The sequence below is a fragment of the Ciconia boyciana genome, chromosome 4 (genome assembly GCF_034638445.1).
Source record: "Ciconia boyciana chromosome 4, ASM3463844v1, whole genome shotgun sequence".
Lineage (NCBI taxonomy): Eukaryota > Metazoa > Chordata > Aves > Ciconiiformes > Ciconiidae > Ciconia > Ciconia boyciana.
Window position 1 is genome coordinate 4,781,273 of NC_132937.1, and position 19,994 is coordinate 4,801,266.

The 19,994-nt window shown below is 39.8% G+C and overlaps 1 protein-coding gene across 1 annotated transcript in view; it reads right to left on the reverse strand.

Annotated features, from left to right (window-relative positions):
* LOC140650760 (lens epithelium-derived growth factor-like) overlaps positions 1 to 19,994 on the reverse strand; it is a 111,219-nt gene that overhangs the window by 19,016 nt on the left and 72,209 nt on the right. The window contains exons 9-17 of the mRNA XM_072859490.1: positions 19,735 to 19,810; positions 17,575 to 17,800; positions 16,986 to 16,998; positions 16,783 to 16,900; positions 10,618 to 10,673; positions 7,737 to 7,807; positions 6,668 to 6,769; positions 6,240 to 6,459; positions 5,328 to 5,439 (exon numbers count right to left, since the gene is read on the reverse strand). Coding sequence (XP_072715591.1) covers positions 5,328 to 5,439; positions 6,240 to 6,459; positions 6,668 to 6,769; positions 7,737 to 7,807; positions 10,618 to 10,673; positions 16,783 to 16,900; positions 16,986 to 16,998; positions 17,575 to 17,800; positions 19,735 to 19,810 — 994 coding nt within the window. The remainder of the gene's footprint in view (positions 1 to 5,327; positions 5,440 to 6,239; positions 6,460 to 6,667; positions 6,770 to 7,736; positions 7,808 to 10,617; positions 10,674 to 16,782; positions 16,901 to 16,985; positions 16,999 to 17,574; positions 17,801 to 19,734; positions 19,811 to 19,994) is intronic.

Genomic DNA, 19,994 nt, shown 5'->3' on the forward strand with positions numbered 1-19,994 from the left:
TTATTGACTTACTTATTGTAAAGAACAGTAGTTCACTGAAAATATTTCTTAAAGCTAATACTAAGGTCTTCAATTTTGTCTATTAAGTGTTGGAGCCTTGTGTCTGGCTAATATAGATGCATGTCTTGGAAATGAGAAGTTGCAGAATTCCTTTCTGTCAAATAATCTTGTCAATAACTTTTAGATATTTACAAAGAAAAAAGATTTCTAATACTTTATTTTTTTAAAAGATGGATTTAAATGTAAGTGATTTATTGTAGCAAAAGTTTGTTGTGTTTTTTTTTTTTTTTAATATGCTTACTTGAATGCATATATTTTTTTGTCCTGAGTGTTGAGAATATGTGGGGTCTGTGAAATATATTTTTGAGAGATAGGAAGCTGTCTCTAGCTGATCATTTGGGAATGGCTTTGGGTTTTTTGGTGTTTGGGATATTCTTCTCCATATCTGAGAGAAAGCAGTAATAAAACTCAGCTTCTTATCTGCACATAAAAGATTTGGATTTAGTTACAGAGGAATGCTAACTCGCATCAGGGTGTTTCATGGACTAGAGCAATAACGTGTAGACATCTAGAGCAGGTAGGTTTAACTATGAATGTTTTTGACGTTCAGTAATCTAAAGACTCCTTCTCTCTTCTCACCCTAAAATCCTAAATAAAAACAGAAGAAAAAAGGATGGAGAAACTTTCAAGGAGCTCATAGAAGAAACACGTTACAAGGCCAACTTGAGAGAGACCTGACAGAAAGAAAGTGTAAGCAAGAGGAGCAAATGGAATCTGAGCCGTGAGTATGTTTTAATACATAGTGTCTGTACATTGTGGTAGTACTTTGAAACTAAGAGGAGGCACAAAACCTGACAAAATTCCCAATTGGTTTGCACTGTGTTCTGTGTCCTCCCTCTGCCTTTTTTTTTTTCCCAAGCATTATTTAACTTTTTAAGTGGAGAATAAAAAAGCTCTTGTAAATCAATATGTAGTATTGTGGGAGGATGGGAAAAATTGAATCCAGAAATTAAGTGATGTCAGTCTTTCAGTGACTTAGATTTCCTAACAGTAGGACAGAGTTGGTGGGTTCTGTTTAGAAGTATCCTGAGAATACCTGAAGAGAGAGCTAACTCTCTTGTTCCAGCAGGGCCATGTATTACATTTTAAGTAAGTCTTGAATACATGAGATTGAGATTGATATAAAAATTCTATAGCCATGAATTAAGTTGCTCAGGTTGTGGAATACATAGGGTTCCCTGGAAAACACTTCCTTCTCTGTCTGGCAGCTGGAGGCTATACTATCAGACAGAACAAGGAAGAAGTTATGATTTATGCTACTCTGGCTCTGCAAAGCCAGTTGAGTAATATCAAGCAGTTTGCAGTCAGAAGATAAATTATCACAAATGAACCAAGCATTAGCATGGAGAGAAGATCCTGCCAGAAACTTGGGGGGTTGGGACAGCAGGAAGAAATCGATCTGACCCATTCTCAAGACCTATTCCACAAGCGGGTGAAGAAGCCACCACCATGAGATCGAGATGTTCCCATCCACACAGTTCTTGGGAAGGAGGAAGAAGGGGGAGAACAAGGTAAAAATTCTGGGAATTAGGAGAAGGAAACGGTCCCCTTCATCTATAACAATAAAATTATAACCTTTCTCTATCCTTTATCAAGAATCTAGATTTATTCACTCCCCCCTCCCCCCCCCCCCAAGTGATTTTGTCTCTTCCTTGTCAGTTATTCTTTCTCTAGAAACCTAAACACACTTCTTCCTTGGGGCAAACCTAAACTTTTCCAATGTCCCAAAGACACTAAATTGTTTTTATAGTTTCTACAATTCTTAATATATTATTATGTAAATCTGACATGCTTTTTGATTTCTGCAATAAATTGTCATGTGTTGTTTTGGTTATCATAGAATCATAGAACGGTTTGGGTTGGAAGGGACCTTAAAGATCATCTAGTTCCAAGCCCCCTGCCATGGGCAGGGATACCTTCCACTAGATCAGGTTGCTCAAAGCCCCATCCAAGCTGGCCTTGAACACTTCCAGGGAGGGGGCATCCACAACTTCTCTGGGCAACCTGTTCCAGTGTCTCACCACCCTCACAGTAAAGAATTTCTTCCTAATATCTAATCTAAATCTACCCTCTTTCAGTTTAAAACCGTTACCCCTCGTCCTATCACTACACTCCCTGATAAAGAGTCCCTCCCCATCTTTCCTGTAGGCCCCCTTTAAGTACTGGAAGGCCGCTATAAGGTCTCCCCGGAGCCTTCTTTTCTCTAGGCTAAACGACCCCAACTCTCTCAGCCTCTCCTCATAGGGAAGGTGCTCCAGCCCCCTGATCATCTTTGTGGCCCTCCTCTGGACCCGCTTGAGCAGGTCCATGTCTTTCTTATGCTGGGGGCCCCAGAGCTGAACACAGTACTCCACGTGGGGCCTCACGAGAGCCGAGTCTTCTTTACTTTTAAATAGATTTCATATTTTATGCATCTAGGGAACTATACAGAGCTCCACTTCAGTAAAAGTAAGGAGCAGTAGCTTATCTTAGTGACTGTGCATAGTTTAGATTATACCTGATGCCTAATTATTAAGCACAAAACCTAACATTGATAAAATGTGAAAAGGTTTCTTTTTCTTTTTGCTTTCTTGCAACTTCCTCTGTTAGCATAATGGATATAAATTGAATTTTTTGTTTCTTTTTTTTAAATCATTATTTTCCATTTTTCTGGTCTAGGTAGCTACCTCATTAATATTTGTTAGGCAAACTCAATTCAGTGCTTTGTACATAAGACACAGCCTTGCTTAAAGAATGTGAGTCTGTGCAGGTACAACTGTGTTGCTCCTCAGTCTACTGCCAAATTTGTGCCAACATCCTCAGCTATTCATCCTCTCAGTTGGTAAAAAGAAACAAAGAAGCTTGTTGAACAATGTTGCAGAAAAGACCTTGACTTTTGCTGATGTAACATGCATTACCAACTACAACTTTTCTTAGTACCAATGAATAATTCAACACGTCCCAAACTTTAAAAAGATAACTTAAGGAAACAGCATATATGCCTATCAACACAACTGAAAGTAGTTCTTAAGCACAATCACTTGGAATACATTATTTTCTAGAATGCACAGAATCATAGAATAATTCAGGTTGAAAGGGACCTCAGGAGGTCATCTAACTTCAACCTCTGGCTCAAAGCAAGATTAGCTATGGGATCAGATTGTTCAAGTACATATTCAAAAGATATGAAAGCATCTTATCTCTAGTTAACAAATGGAGTAAAGTTACAGCAATATTTAAAATACAGAACTGAAGAGACATTTACAAACCATTTGCTCAGATGCAATACTCGGTGCTTACGAGTGTTTTGTAAATTCATGTTTTGCTCATGTTTACTCTGCTTAATGGTCTCTTCTTTAAACAATTTAACACTGCATATGAAATTGTAAGCAAGTTTCACATGACAGAAATATAGTTTGCAGATTGTTCAAGTTTTAACATGTGCAGCATATGCATTTCTCAGCATGAAAGGTGTACTAGTTTGGTGAGAGTGGTAAGCTTACAAGTGGACTTTTACTGCAAAAACTGTAAACTAACATTGGTTTAAGCAAGATAGGTTTGTGTTATGCACACATTGTTTGATAATGGCTAATCCAAATAAATTGCTCTTAAGTAGCCATACAAGGGTTTATGTAAACAGGTTTGATTTCTTCGTTTAGATGAGTCAAACAATGCTAACTGGAGCTTAGAGTTCAAGCCAATGCAAATACACACACACACGCTCTCACTCTCTCTTGAATAGAGGGAAATGTATATTGGCAGAACGTAACACTACCACTGGCTCAATTCTTGGAAGATATACTTGCAGGTTTTAAAGGACAAAAGCACAATATTGTGCTGGAATATTTAAAGAAATATATGAATTAATTTGCCTGTGGTTGCTTGTTTGAGACAACCTGGTCAAGACATCATGTGCAAGTATGTGAAGTGTTCGTCTTCGGGTTTTTTTAACCAGTAATGACCACTGGTGTGTCATGTCTGCACCCAAATAGCCTTATGCTTTTAACAGGAAATAAAAAAGGCAATCTGACTCAGTTTGTCTCTTGCCACTACAAAAATCCAAGTGTTGTCAGGTTCTGTAGAAACAAGGAAGTGGAACAGGTCATGAAAAATGTACCTTGGAGAGACAGTTAATAAAAGTGGCCATTTGTTTTCAAGTGATTGGCCACATACGTTCCACTGTCCAACCGCTTAATTTACAATTTCAATTAACTCAGATGCCACACTGCATTAATGTCATATTGCATTTTGAACAACTCATTGATTTAAGCACAGTGCTGTGTTGCATAACTTGGGTTCGGAACCTGCACTGATCTCTTATTCATAAAAGGTACTCCTTTAGTATGCCACTCATCCAGGCAAAACAAACATTTTTAATTATCATTATTTAGCTGAAAACTCCCAAATGACATTTTTAAAAGCTGTCCAATCAGAAACCAATAATTCCAAGACTACCTCTGGAGCAAAATCAAATTCCTGTTCATCTAAAAGAAGAGATAAAACATAACTTAAGTTTACCCTACTGCAATTAAAAGTCAACATGTCCCAGAGATTTATATGCAAAGTTTTAGCTTCCAGGCAGCCAAAAGGAATGCTGGACACCACAAGTCTCTCAGACTCTTTCATGCTTCTAAAACCAAGGAGAACACTGCTGACAGTATAGCTTCCCCCAACAAATACTGCTGGACAATAACAATCTGTGAGCACTGACTACAGGAATACTTGAAGAAATGTACATTTACAAATTCAAGCATTCTTATGGATGTTTGACCGGAACAGTTTAATTTGGCAACTTTATACACCTGTCACAGTTAGCCAAAGAATTCTGAAATTTCATAGGCAGAAGTTCTAATGCTTGTTAACTATATTTAGGCAATTTTCTTATATTGTATTTACTTGCCTACTGACTAGAATAAGAGAATTTGCAAAAATTTGATGTTTCAAATTCAAAAATCATGAGTTTCTGTGCAATACGGTCCAAGCTTCCTTTGCTTCCAGCTTAAGACCACTCTATAACACAGAAGAAAGAGTACACAGAACTCTGTCCCACCTCAAGCTATCTAGCCTACTAGCAGAACATCCTATAGAAGTTCCTTCTACCTACACTATAGAAATGAGTGAAGCATTTATTCTAAAAAAGTTTGTTCAAAACTAGAATTGAATTAACATACTATTATATTTCTATAAAGTTGAGGAGAAAACCCTGTAAAGAAAACATTAATTAAACATGATTAAGCGGTTTCAAAATAGAAATGGTTAGTTCAGTGAACTTACTAACATTAACTCACTTTTTCTTAGTGCCAACTTCACGCTTCTCTTTCTTTTCCTCAGTGTTCTCTCCATCCTGTTGTGATTGGTTGATGTCCTGAGTTTCAGACACTCCATTTAGTGTCTTCACACCTTTAAAATGAAGGGGAAAGAATCAGCACTGCAGGAAGCAAGAAAAGCAAAATTCTGTCATATGAAGCATCAACTCCAACACTAAAAATGTTTTTTCTATAATCTTGAAATCTACCAGCTGAAGCTATATATAAAAGCAAGAAGAGATATTATGATGACTTTTAAGAATTCAGTATACCTCAGTCCCATAAATTGCGTTATCTAAATAAAATGAGCAAGCATATAAAATATTGCTGAAGGCTACAGTTTCAAGGTAATTCACAACACATTTCAAGACAAACTCAAGAACACTGGAAAATTAACTTAAGAAGTATTAAGTGTATGACAGTTAACCTGAAGTGATCAGCATATATTTCAAGAGTGGCTAGGCAGGAGGGAGTCCTGGGCCAGAGCTGCAGAAGGAAGCAGCCACTCTTGAATATCCCGTAACAACTTGAACTTGGCTCACAAAGTAGTGGAGATTGGATAGAAACAAGAAACTAAAAATGAACTGTGAGGCTAACTGAAAGAACTATTTTATTTAAAACACCACATAAAGTGTTAACTATGGAAGCTCATTCAGCTATTATACTCCTAAAAGTATGCCAACTGATTTGACTTCAGTACTAATCTTCTTCCTTCCCTACTCCCATAATGCAACTTGGAAGATAACTGCAGTGTAATTAGTTACTAAATAAACCCTACTGTACTATAAAGTTCATTAAAAAATATAGCACAAACATAGCTGGTAACATTTCAGCCTCTGTGCTACTATAGTGAAGTCACCTGGGGAGAGTGGGATGAAGTACACCAACACCTACCTGTTAGTTCTTTTTCCTTTTCTGTTTTTTTGGTTGGACCTTTCTTCCAATGTTCTTTGGGTTTTTTGGTTTCCTCATGCTGCTTCTGCTCAGCAAGTGATTTATTTAGTACCTGTGAGAGAACAGAATCTCCTTCTCCAACTAGAAACATGGTCTTGAACTTGTTATAGAGCATTGTAGATTTTTCCATGATAACTTGGCTAATTTTGAACTTCCGTATCTGAAAATGAAAAGATAAAACAGTCAACTCCACTTATATATATATATATCTACTTAATCTCAGTAAGTGCTATATGAAATTCTTAACTTGTTGTATGTTATGTTTAAACTTGAAGTGAAACATGCTCCAAAGTAGTAAATAAACTTGATGTCAATTAAAAAAAAAGTTTCCATTTTGAAGTTACTGTAAATGAAGTTGCAAAACTCACCTTCTTCAGAGTCAAAATCATCTCTGTGTGTTTTTGAGCTTGTTGCATTGTGACCTGAAGGGAAGCAAGCTCATCAAGAGCCTCAATACACCTGTTCACATCCTGTATATAAACAAAAGTTTGATTTGAAGACTTTGTTTAAATGCTACAATCTTTGGTAGCCACATTAAGAGGAAAAAAATATAAAATTGAAGGTAATGTTCAGTTTTAGTTCCTGTTCTTGGGGGAAAGTAGCAAAAAAGCAAGTCAGACACTTCTTAGATCTCTCTTTAGAGAGGTGAGATCTTCACTCATTAAATTATATACAAAGATGCTCAAGTTGTAGAAACCACATGGGTACTTGGCAGAGAAAAAGAAGGATTTGGGACTACTCTCAGCAGAATATGGTAGTTGCCACACTTACTCAGTGATAAATACAGTAATGAAAGCATCTTTGCTCTAGCTCTACAACCAATCTTATAAAATCTTCTAATCCAGGCAAGAATAAGATTATATCTCTGTGAGCTCTTATTTCAAGTATTTTTACATTTGAAGTGAATTTACTATCTGGAGTTCAGCTGACAGAAAAATATTTAAACTGAACCATTTTTCTGAGGTGAAAATTTTTAAATTTAATATGAATTACTTTGAAGTCAGAAAATTTTTATAGACTTAAGAGTTGGCTGTACTAGAAACAAATGTTTTATTCTTTAGCATGACAGCACAAACTCATAGACTGAGTTGAAACTGCTCGCTACTTCTCATGCTGCTAAATGCAGAAGCCACTGCAGTGTTTGTTGTGAAAGACTTCTTTGCTTAAACTAGTAGTTTCTCATTACACAAATAGCCTTCATGAAGTAAAAGTGCTAAGTCAGAGGCCAAATCCCTTTCAACACTTTTCACATGATGACACTCTGAGAAGACCTGGTAAGTAATCAAGAAAGAAGTTCCCCAAACCAGGTCTTACAAATTAAAGAATTCCTTTACTTCTCAAGATATATTGTTTAATCAATCATACTTCAAACCAGGCATTCAAAAAAAAATTCCTACCTGAATTGTACACATACATCAATGAACAAAATATACTTACTAGATTATCAATTTTGAGCGAGTTTTTTATTTCTGCATGTATCCTTTGAAGCCTAGAATCCATTGACGTTTCTAAAGATCAGAAATAGCAGGCATGAATATTTAATAATCTCATGAGATGTTTTTGTAGAAAAATGTCTACAAACCTGAACTTGAGATACAGAAGGCACAAAACTATGAGTAGGCAACTCATATTAAGTTTTCCTAAGGTGCATTAAGGTAGCAAATAATGTAGCTTTTTTTTGTTTTAAACTGGACACACAACAACAACATGGAGTTACAACTGAACATTTTTCTGCTGTAATGTCCAACTGTCACCTTCTAGAAGTTAACCCAGGTTAAAAGAAAGTTTCAATAAATAGTAAGAGCTGGGAAACGGTAGAAGCTTTATGATGAGAGGATAACTGAATATTGATGCTTTGGATTTCAGAGACTTGGACACAGTCATAGTCCAAATCCATTCAAATAAAGTAGTTCACAATGTATGTGCCCTAACAAGCGGTAAAGACAAAGGAAAAGTTGAGTATCATGAAAAGCTTGTGAGTTGAGATAAGGACAGGGAGATCACTCAGTGATTACCATCACAGGCAACCGTCACTCGACTTGGGGAAATTAATTTAATTTATTACTAATCAAATCAGAATAGGATAATGAGAAATAAGAACAAATATCAGCAAACCTTCCCCTCCACCCCTCCCTTCTTCCTGGGCTCAGCTTCACTCCCAATTTCTCTACCTCCTCCCCTGAGCGGCGCAGGGGGACAGGGAATGGGGGTTGCAGTCAGTTCATAATGCTTTGTCTCTGCCGCTCCTTCCTCCTGACACTCTTCCCCTGCTCCAGCATGGGGTCCCACCCGCAGGAGACAATCCTTCGTGACCTTCTCCAATGTGGGTCCTTCCCACAGGCTGCAGTTCTTCATGAACTGCTCCAGCGTGGGTCCTTTCCACAGGGTGCAGTCCTTCAGGAATGGACTGTTCCAGTGTGGGTCCCCTTTGGGGCCAAAGGTTCTGCCAGAAAACCTGCTCCAGCGTGGCTCCTTCCCACGGGCTGCAGTTCCTGCCAGAAGCCTGCTCCAGCGTGGGCTCTCCACGGGGTCACAGCTTCCTTCAGGGCACATCCACCTGATCCAGCTGCATGGGGTCCTCCATGGGCTGCAGGGGGACAACCTGCTTCACCATGGTCTTCACCACAGGCTGCAGGGGAATCTCTGCTCTGGCTCCTGGAGCACCTCCTCCCCCTCCTTCTTCACTGACCTTGGTGTCTGCAGAGTTGTTTCTCTCACATTTTTCTCATTCCTCTCTCTCACAGCTGCTGTGCTGCGTTTTTTACTTTCTTAAATATGTTTTTACAGAGGTGACACCAACATTGCTGATTGGCTCAGCTTTGGCCAGCGACGGGCCTGTCTTGGAGCCGGCTGGAACTGGCTCTGTCTGACATGGGGGCAGTTCCTGACCTCTTCTCACAGAATCCACCCCTGCACACCCCACCCCCCCACCCCCGCTACCAAAACCTTGCCACATAAACCCAGTACAGAGGGGGAGGAGGTGCTTAAGTTCCAGAGCAGAGATTCCCCTGCAGCTCGTGGAAAGGACCGTGCCAGAGCAAGTATCCACCCTGCAGCCTGTGGAGAGTCCATGCTGGAGCCGGCTCCTGACAGGAACTGCAGCCCGTGGGAAGGACTCACGCTGGAGCAGGGAAAAGTGTGAGGAGGAAGGAGCAGCAGAGACGAACTGTTATCAGCTGACCTCAACCCCTCTTTCCCTATCCCTGCTGTGCTGCTAGGGGCGGGGAGGGGATAGAAGAGTTGGGAATGAAGGAGCGAAATTGAGCCTGGGAAGAAGGGGTGGGGTGGGGGGGAAGGTGTTTTAGTTTTTGTCTTTGTTTCTCACCATCCTACTCTATTTTTAATTGGCAATAAATGAAAATATTTTTCCCCAAGTCGAGTCTGTTTTGCCCATGATGGTAATTGGTGAGTGATCTCCCTGTCCTTATCTTGACCCACGAGCTTTTCCATCTTATTTTCTCCCCCATCCTGTTGAGGAGGGAGAGTGAGAGAGCAGCTGGTTGGGGGTCTGGAAGCCAGCCAAGGTCAACCCATCACAACATTTATTTGGATTTTCTTCAGTATACAAGTGGTATACACACTAAGTAATATTGCAGGCAAACGGCTTATTTTATTTGTCCCATCTGTCTTAGACACATTTATATAAAAATCTCTCCTCCTGCCAACACTGGAATTGGTTCCAGTTTAAACCACTGGATTTCTACTATATAACAAAAGATAGGTGGAACCTGAAGGCAGTGGTTTGAACTGCCCTTAAGACATATCTAAGAAGGGTAGGGACACTAAGAAGGGAATGACTTCTTATTGTAAAGGTTGGTTTGGAAGTCTGGTCTGGTGGACAAGAACTCTGTAACTATCCCAAATCTAAGCCCCTTCCCTGGAAAAGGATACCATCTGACTATTTGCAAGGGGTCCCCTCTGATTATTCTGCTATGATGGAACAATTAGCTGTGAAGATAAAGAATTAAAGTGATTCAGTTCAAAGAAACAGAACGTTTGATTTCATATGCTGGTGAATGGAGAACATGTAAAAGGTTTAAAAACTAGGATGACAATAAGATGAGAATACTGAAGACCAGTTCTAACACACTACTGAAGGAAAGAATGTAGAAGGCCTAAAACAAGAATACACTGCTTCAAAGATCTGAAGGAAGTAATCACAGATCAAACATCTTTGACTGAGATCCCAAAACCCCTTAGCAGTAAGTCTAGACATGTATTTCTTTTAAAAAATGTAAGATAGTAAAAAATATTGTGTATTTATATATTCTGTGTATGTATATATATATAAAGAATATTTAATATTCTTTAAACTAACCTCTCTTCTTCTCCATCCTCTTAACTTCTGATTTCTTACCTTCTTCTTTATTTTGCCTATCAAAACAGGAAAGCATTTTTACAATGCTGTCTTCTAAAGCCTTGAGTGTTTTTTTAATTATTATTTTTAAATGAGATGTTTTGAGATATTCAAACTGTGTGTAAAAATACAGATGTCAAACTCTGGTTTCTTCAAAGACCAAAATAAATTAAATAAATTTATTTACTAAGCTACTGCAGATAAGGAATCCTCCAGATTAGCAGACTGTTTCCCCTAGAAGCAGCAAAGAAAAGTATTATTAAAATTTAAAAATTAAGATAAAACTGCTGTGTATAAAACTGATTGATGGAGAGAGAATATTGTAAGAGGATCCAAATTTAAAAGTGACATTCAAGTTTACCTCAGGGAATTATGGGAAAAAGATTGATTATATGACAAATAAAATAAATAACTCCTACAGCAACTCTACTAAAAGAAGTACAGAAATAAGTAGGCTATAAGTATACCACAATCTTTAAAGAAAACTCCTAAAATATTTTTATTCAGAAAAAACAAACAAACCAACCCTTTTTACCAAGTGTGACAGTGTGCTTTCCCCTGCCCCTGACCTTTATCTCCTGTAACCCTGCTCAGGTGATAACTACCAGTGGTGATCGTAATGGATGCATCTGGTCAGGATGGCTGCATCTGGCTCAAAGTGGATTCAGGAGACAGATAACAACACAATAGCCTAGGGCTACTGTGCAATGCGCCCACCTAAGAAACTAAAATCTGTGGTTGGTGTGCAAATATGACTATGAGTCAATCATCTTACCGCCATAAATAGTGAACAGCCCCAGGGCCCTTTGAGCTCTCCTGCACGGCAGCAGGCTGCACACCAGGATCTCCCCTTGAGCAGGGACGCCTCTCAAGGTTACTCCTCGAGGTTGAGAGATTCCTTGCCTCAACAGATCCTCGGTAAGTGACTCATAGCATGCTAAACTTTGAAATCTTAGCTAAGTGCTATAAAGGATTGATTGCGCATATATAATCCTTTAGACATAAACCGTTGACCAAGTCTGGGACTAGGATTGGATCTAGCCGCACCTAGACTCCTCTCTGAGAAGGAGTTTAGAAAGCAAGGGGGTCCTTTCATGAACCTCATGACTCAACGGGAGGGTCTCCCTGACAGTTTTGTCTGACCCTGTCCTCTATGCAGTAAATAATCAAGTGTACCTTGCCATCGAATCTTGTTAAACCACTGTGGCACTGAACTTTGTTAACTCCCTGTTCTATATAAATAAAGTATATTTTTACTTCTCTCTTGTGAGTGAAGTGCACTCTCACTCCGAATCCGTGACATCAAGTCTCCAGTCTTGTTTTATCATAGACTTCAAAAGCCTTATTTTAAATGGTATATTCCACCATTCTGTGAGTTTTTTCAAATGTCATAAAAATAAGCATCCATTAAATAAAAATCCTGCATGTATATCAGTGTCCTCGTTTCAGCTGGGATAGAGTTCATTTTCTTCCTAGTAGCTGGTATAGTGCTGTGTTTTGGATTTTAGCATGAGAATAATGTTGATAACACACTGATGTTTTGGCTGTTGCTAAGTAATGTTTACACTGGTCAAGGACTTTTCAGCTTCCCCTGCTCTGCCAGGCGCACAAGAAGCTGGGAGGGGGCACAGCCAGGATAGTTGACTCAAACTGGCCAAAGGGCTATTCCATACCATATAACATCATGCTCAGTATATAAACTGGGGGGGGAGTTGGCCAGGGGGGCAGCGATCGCTGCTCGGGGACTGGCTAGGCGTCAGTCAGCAGGTGCTGAGCAGTTGTATCACTGTTTTTTTTCCCCTTGGGTTTTGTTCCTCTCTCTCTCTCTTGTTGTTTTCCTTCTCATTACAATTTATTATTATTATTATTTTGTTCCACTTATTAAACTGTTCTTATCTCAATCCACAAGTTTTCTTACTTTTGCTCTTTCAATTCTCTCCCCTATCCCACTGTGGGGGGAGAGTGAGCGAGCAGCTGTGTGATTCCTAATTGCCAACTGGGGCTAAACCACAACAATCATTTTCCATACTCCTTTCACATTTCATTGAGATACTGAATCATACTTCCAAAAGCTTAAGATTATTGTATAATTCTGCAGAATTTTGTAAAAGAGGGGGAAAAATTCTGAACTCTGAAGTGTTAGTTTGTTTTCTTCAAGTATTCCTGTAGTCAGTGCTCACAGATTGTTATTGTCCAGCAGTATTTGTTGGGGGAAGCTATACTGTCAGCAGTGTTCTCCTTGGTTTTAGAAGCATGAAAGAGTCTGAGAGACTTGTGGTGTCCAGCATTCCTTTTGGCTGCCTGGAAGCTAAAACTTTGCATATAAATCTCTGGGACATGTTGACTTTTAATTGCAGTAGGGTAAACTTAAGTTATGTTTTATCTCTTCTTTTAGATGAACAGGAATTTGATTTTGCTCCAGAGGTAGTCTTGGAATTATTGGTTTCTGATTGGACAGCTTTTAAAAATGTCATTTGGGAGTTTTCAGCTAAATAATGATAATTAAAAATGTTTGTTTTGCCTGGATGAGTGGCATACTAAAGGAGTACCTTTTATGAATAAGAGATCAGTGCAGGTTCCGAACCCAAGTTATGCAACACAGCACTGTGCTTAAATCAATGAGTTGTTCAAAATGCAATATGACATTAATGCAGTGTGGCATCTGAGTTAATTGAAATTGTAAATTAAGCGGTTGGACAGTGGAACGTATGTGGCCAATCACTTGAAAACAAATGGCCACTTTTATTAACTGTCTCTCCAAGGTACATTTTTCATGACCTGTTCCACTTCCTTGTTTCTACAGAACCTGACAACACTTGGATTTTTGTAGTGGCAAGAGACAAACTGAGTCAGATTGCCTTTTTTATTTCCTGTTAAAAGCATAAGGCTATTTGGGTGCAGACATGACACACCAGTGGTCATTACTGGTTAAAAAAACCCGAAGACGAACACTTCACATACTTGCACATGATGTCTTGACCAGGTTGTCTCAAACAAGCAACCACAGGCAAATTAATTCATATATTTCTTTAAATATTCCAGCACAATATTGTGCTTTTGTCCTTTAAAACCTGCAAGTATATCTTCCAAGAATTGAGCCAGTGGTAGTGTTACGTTCTGCCAATATACATTTCCCTCTATTCAAGAGAGAGTGAGAGCGTGTGTGTGTGTATTTGCATTGGCTTGAACTCTAAGCTCCAGTTAGCATTGTTTGACTCATCTAAACGAAGAAATCAAACCTGTTTACATAAACCCTTGTATGGCTACTTAAGAGCAATTTATTTGGATTAGCCATTATCAAACAATGTGTGCATAACACAAACCTATCTTGCTTAAACCAATGTTAGTTTACAGTTTTTGCAGTAAAAGTCCACTTGTAAGCTTACCACTCTCACCAAACTAGTACACCTTTCATGCTGAGAAATGCATATGCTGCACATGTTAAAACTTGAACAATCTGCAAACTATATTTCTGTCATGTGAAACTTGCTTACAATTTCATATGCAGTGTTAAATTGTTTAAAGAAGAGACCATTAAGCAGAGTAAACATGAGCAAAACATGAATTTACAAAACACTCGTAAGCACCGAGTATTGCATCTGAGCAAATGGTTTGTAAATGTCTCTTCAGTTCTGTATTTTAAATATTGCTGTAACTTTACTCCATTTGTTAACTAGAGATAAGATGCTTTCATATCTTTTTGAATATGTACTTGAACAATCTGATCCCATAGCTAATCTTGCTTTGAGCCAGAGGTTGAAGTTAGATGACCTCCTGAGGTCCCTTTCAACCTGAATTATTCTATGATTCTGTGCATTCTAGAAAATAATGTATTCCAAGTGATTGTGCTTAAGAACTACTTTCAGTTGTGTTGATAGGCATATATGCTGTTTCCTTAAGTTATCTTTTTAAAGTTTGGGACGTGTTGAATTATTCATTGGTACTAAGAAAAGTTGTAGTTGGTAATGCATGTTACATCAGCAAAAGTCAAGGTCTTTTCTGCAACATTGTTCAACAAGCTTCTTTGTTTCTTTTTACCAACTGAGAGGATGAATAGCTGAGGATGTTGGCACAAATTTGGCAGTAGACTGAGGAGCAACACAGTTGTACCTGCACAGACTCACATTCTTTAAGCAAGGCTGTGTCTTATGTACAAAGCACTGAATTGAGTTTGCCTAACAAATATTAATGAGGTAGCTACCTAGACCAGAAAAATGGAAAATAATGATTTAAAAAAAAGAAACAAAAATTCAATTTATATCCATTATGCTAACAGAGGAAGTTGCAAGAAAGCAAAAAGAAAAAGAAACCTTTTCACATTTTATCAATGTTAGGTTTTGTGCTTAATAATTAGGCATCAGGTATAATCTAAACTATGCACAGTCACTAAGATAAGCTACTGCTCCTTACTTTTACTGAAGTGGAGCTCTGTATAGTTCCCTAGATGCATAAAATATGAAATCTATTTAAAAGTAAAGAAGACTCGGCTCTCGTGAGGCCCCACGTGGAGTACTGTGTTCAGCTCTGGGGCCCCCAGCATAAGAAAGACATGGACCTGCTCAAGCGGGTCCGGAGGAGGGCCACGAAGATGGTCAGGGGCTGGAGCACCTCCCCTTTGAGGAGAGGCTGAGACAGTTGGGGTTGTTTAGCCCAGAGAAGAGAAGGCTCCAGGGAGACCTTCTTGCGGCCTTCCAAGTACCTAAAGGGGGCCTAGAGGAAAGCTGGGGAGGGGCTCTTTATCAGGGAGCGTAGCGCTAGGACGAGGGGTAATGGTTTTAAACTGAAAGAGGGTAGATTTAGATATTCGGAAGAAAGTCTTTACTGTGAGGGTGGTGCGACGCTGGAAGCGGTTGCCCAGAGAAGTTGTGGATGCCCCCTCCCGGGAAGTGTTCAAGGCCATGTTGGATGAGGCTTTGAGCAAGCTGATCTAGAGGAAGGCGTCCCTGCCCACAGCAGGGGGTTGGACCTAGATGATCTTCAAGGTCCCTTCGAACCCAAACGGTTCTATGATTCTACGATAACCAAAACAACACATGACAATTTATTGCAGAAATCAAAAAGCATGTCAGATTTACATAATAATATATTAAGAATTGTAGAAACTATAAAAACAATTTAGTGTCTTTGGGACATTGGAAAAGTTTAGGTTTGCCCCAAGGAAGAAGTGTGTTTAGGTTTCTAGAGAAAGAATAACTGACAAGGAAGAGACAAAATCACTTGGGGGGGGAGGGGGGAGTGAATAAATCTAGATTCTTGATAAAGGATAGAGAAAGGTTATAATTTTATTGTTATAGATGAAGGGGACCGTTTCCTTCTCCTAATTCCCAGAATTTTTACCTTGTTCTCCCCTTCTTCCTCCTTCCCAAGAACTGTGTGGATGGGAACATCTCGATCTCATGGTGGTGGCTTCTTCACCCGCTTGTGGAATAGGTCTTGAGAATGGGTCAGATCGATTTCTTCCTGCTGTCCCAACCCCCCAAGTTTCTGGCAGGATCTTCTCTCCATGCTAATGCTTGGTTCATTTGTGATAATTTATCTTCTGACTGCAAACTGCTTGATATTACTCAACTGGCTTTGCAGAGCCAGAGTAGCATAAATCATAACTTCTTCCTTGTTCTGTCTGATAGTATAGCCTCCAGCTGCCAGACAGAGAAGGAAGTGTTTTCCAGGGAACCCTATGTATTCCACAACCTGAGCAACTTAATTCATGGCTATAGAATTTTTATATCAATCTCAATCTCATGTATTCAAGACTTACTTAAAATGTAATACATGGCCCTGCTGGAACAAGAGAGTTAGCTCTCTCTTCAGGTATTCTCAGGATACTTCTAAACAGAACCCACCAACTCTGTCCTACTGTTAGGAAATCTAAGTCACTGAAAGACTGACATCACTTAATTTCTGGATTCAATTTTTCCCATCCTCCCACAATACTACATATTGATTTACAAGAGCTTTTTTATTCTCCACTTAAAAAGTTAAATAATGCTTGGGAAAAAAAAAAAGGCAGAGGGAGGACACAGAACACAGTGCAAACCAATTGGGAATTTTGTCAGGTTTTGTGCCTCCTCTTAGTTTCAAAGTACTACCACAATGTACAGACACTATGTATTAAAACATACTCACGGCTCAGATTCCATTTGCTCCTCTTGCTTACACTTTCTTTCTGTCAGGTCTCTCTCAAGTTGGCCTTGTAACGTGTTTCTTCTATGAGCTCCTTGAAAGTTTCTCCATCCTTTTTCTTCTGTTTTTATTTAGGATTTTAGGGTGAGAAGAGAGAAGGAGTCTTTAGATTACTGAACGTCAAAAACATTCATAGTTAAACCTACCTGCTCTAGATGTCTACACGTTATTGCTCTAGTCCATGAAACACCCTGATGCGAGTTAGCATTCCTCTGTAACTAAATCCAAATCTTTTATGTGCAGATAAGAAGCTGAGTTTTATTACTGCTTTCTCTCAGATATGGAGAAGAATATCCCAAACACCAAAAAACCCAAAGCCATTCCCAAATGATCAGCTAGAGACAGCTTCCTATCTCTCAAAAATATATTTCACAGACCCCACATATTCTCAACACTCAGGACAAAAAAATATATGCATTCAAGTAAGCATATTAAAAAAAAAAAAAAACACAACAAACTTTTGCTACAATAAATCACTTACATTTAAATCCATCTTTTAAAAAAATAAAGTATTAGAAATCTTTTTTCTTTGTAAATATCTAAAAGTTATTGACAAGATTATTTGACAGAAAGGAATTCTGCAACTTCTCATTTCCAAGACATGCATCTATATTAGCCAGACACAAGGCTCCAACACTTAATAGACAAAATTGAAGACCTTAGTATTAGCTTTAAGAAATATTTTCAGTGAACTACTGTTCTTTACAATAAGTAAGTCAATAAAGAGCAATATACCTTATCACCTTCATGTTCTCCTTCATCCTCTTCAGAATCAGACGCTGATGCAGAACCCACTTGGGAAGTATTTCTCCTTTTTGGTTCGGTCTCCCTCTTTGCTTCTCTTCTATCAAATTCCTTCCTTGATTTGTCTTCTTCCTTCTGACTCTCCTCATCTTTTTTCCCTTGTTTTTTGGGCTTTTCTTCCAGTCCTTTTTTCTTTGTCTTCTCCTCTTCATGAACACTAAAACACAGTAAATTATTTAAGCTTCATACTCATTATCTATACCCAGTTTAAAAGAGAACCTAACTCTCAGTTCAGGAAGATGTACTTTTTAGTTTTTACTATCAAATGCTCCACCTGCACAAAGTTGGCTCACTCTTAGATCTTTCATTTCATAGGATCATAGGGTAATGCAGGTTGGAAGGGGCCTCTGGAAGTCTCTTGTCCAACCCCTTGCTGGGGGTGGTTCAGACCAGGTTACTCAGGGCTTTCTTCAGTCTGGTCTTGAAAACCTCCAAGGATGGAGACTGGACAACCTCTCTGGGCAACCTGCCCCACTGCTTGACTGTCCTCAGGGTGAAAAAGTATTTCCCTATATCCTGTCTGATCCTCTCTTGTTTCAGTTTATGCCTGTTGCTTCTCATCCTCCCATCATGCACTGTCGTGACGAGCCTGGCTCCTTCTTCTTGATGAACTCCTTGTAGGTATTGGAAGGCTGTTATTAGATCTCCCCCAAAGCCTTCTCTTCTCCAGGCTGAACAAGCCCAGGTCCCTCAGCCCCTCCTCATAGGACATGTTCCAGCCCTCTGACCAGCTTGGTGGCCCTCTGCTGAACTCGCTCCAGTTAGTCAGCATCTTTCTTGTATTGGGGGACCCAGGATTCTAGGTGTGGTCTAACAAGTGCTGGATAGAGGGGGATAATCACTTCTCTCAATCTACTGCTGTGGTGGGTTGACCTTGGCTAGCTGCTAGATGCCCACCAAGCCACTCTGTCATTCCCCCTCCTCAGCAGGACAGGGGGAGAAAATAAGATGAAAAACTCATGGGTCGAGATAAAAGTGGTTTAATGAAAGAAAGCAAAGGCCGCGCCCAGAAACAAAGAAAAAAAAGATTTATTCTCTACTTCCCATCAGCAGGCCATGTCCAGCCACTTCCTGGGAAGTAGGGCCTCAGTACGTGTAGCGATTGCTTTGGAAGACAAACGCCTTAATAACGAATGCCCCCCCCGCCCCCCCTTCTCTTAGCTTTTATTGCTGAGCATGACGTCATATGGTATGGAATATCCCTTTGGTCAGTTTGGGTCAGCTGTCCCGGCTATGTCCCCTCCCAACCTCTTGCCCACCCTCCAGCCTTTGGGGAGGTGGGGGGGGGGGGGGTGGCGAGACAGCCTTGATGCTGTGCGAGCACTGCTCAGCAATAGCCAAAACATTGGTGTGCTATCAACACCGTTCTAGCTACAAATACAAAGCACAGCATTATGAGGGCTGCTATGGGGAAAGTTAACTCCATCCCAGCCAGACCCAATACAACTGCCTATGCTCCTGTTCATACAGCCCAGGATACTGTTGGCCTCCTTTGCTGCCAGGGCACACTGTTGGCTCATGGTCAGCTTGCTGTCTACCAGGATCTCCAGGTCCTTTTCAGCAGAGCTGCTCTGCAGTCAGTCCCCAGCTGTACCATTGCCAGGTGTTCTTCCTTCCCAGGGGCAGGACTTTGCATTTGTGCTGGTTGAATTTCATGAGGTTCCTGTCAGCCTGTTCCTCCAACCTGTCTAGTTCCTTCTGGATGGCAGCTCTGCCCTCAAGTGTATTGACTGCCCCCCCCCTCCCGTTTGCTATCGTCTGCAAACTTGAAGAGAGTGCACTCTGTCGCCTCCTCCAGGTCATTGATAAAGATGTTAAGCAGGACAGGTCCCAGGATAGACCCCTGCAGTATTCCACTTGTTACCAGCCTCCAGGTAGAAAACAACCTATTAACCCCTATCCTCTGAGCCTAATCATCCAACCACTTTTTTACCCATCTGGTTGTCCACTCATCCTGACTGCAACATCCAACTTATACTGAGTACTACAAGGAAAATGCTGGGCAGGAACTCAGTAAGTCATGACAGCTCATCAAATGCAACCACTTGGTTTACAATAAAGACAGGCATTTTATATAAAAAGCCAACTCACATGTCGGTCTCTGAAGGACAAGGTGGTTTCACCAATTTGGGTCTCCCTCTTGGTTTTGGAACCTTTACTTCAGTAGCTAATTATACAAAAAGAACAGGTTAGTCTACAGCTACCACCCGTTCCTTATCTAAAAGGATTGTTTCTCATGTCAACACATAGAAGCAACACTTGAGTCAAACTTAGTAGGGTAAACACTCTATTTTAAAAAAAAATCAAATGTTGTAACTGTGTATCAAAGTTTAATCGAGATCCCTTTGAAA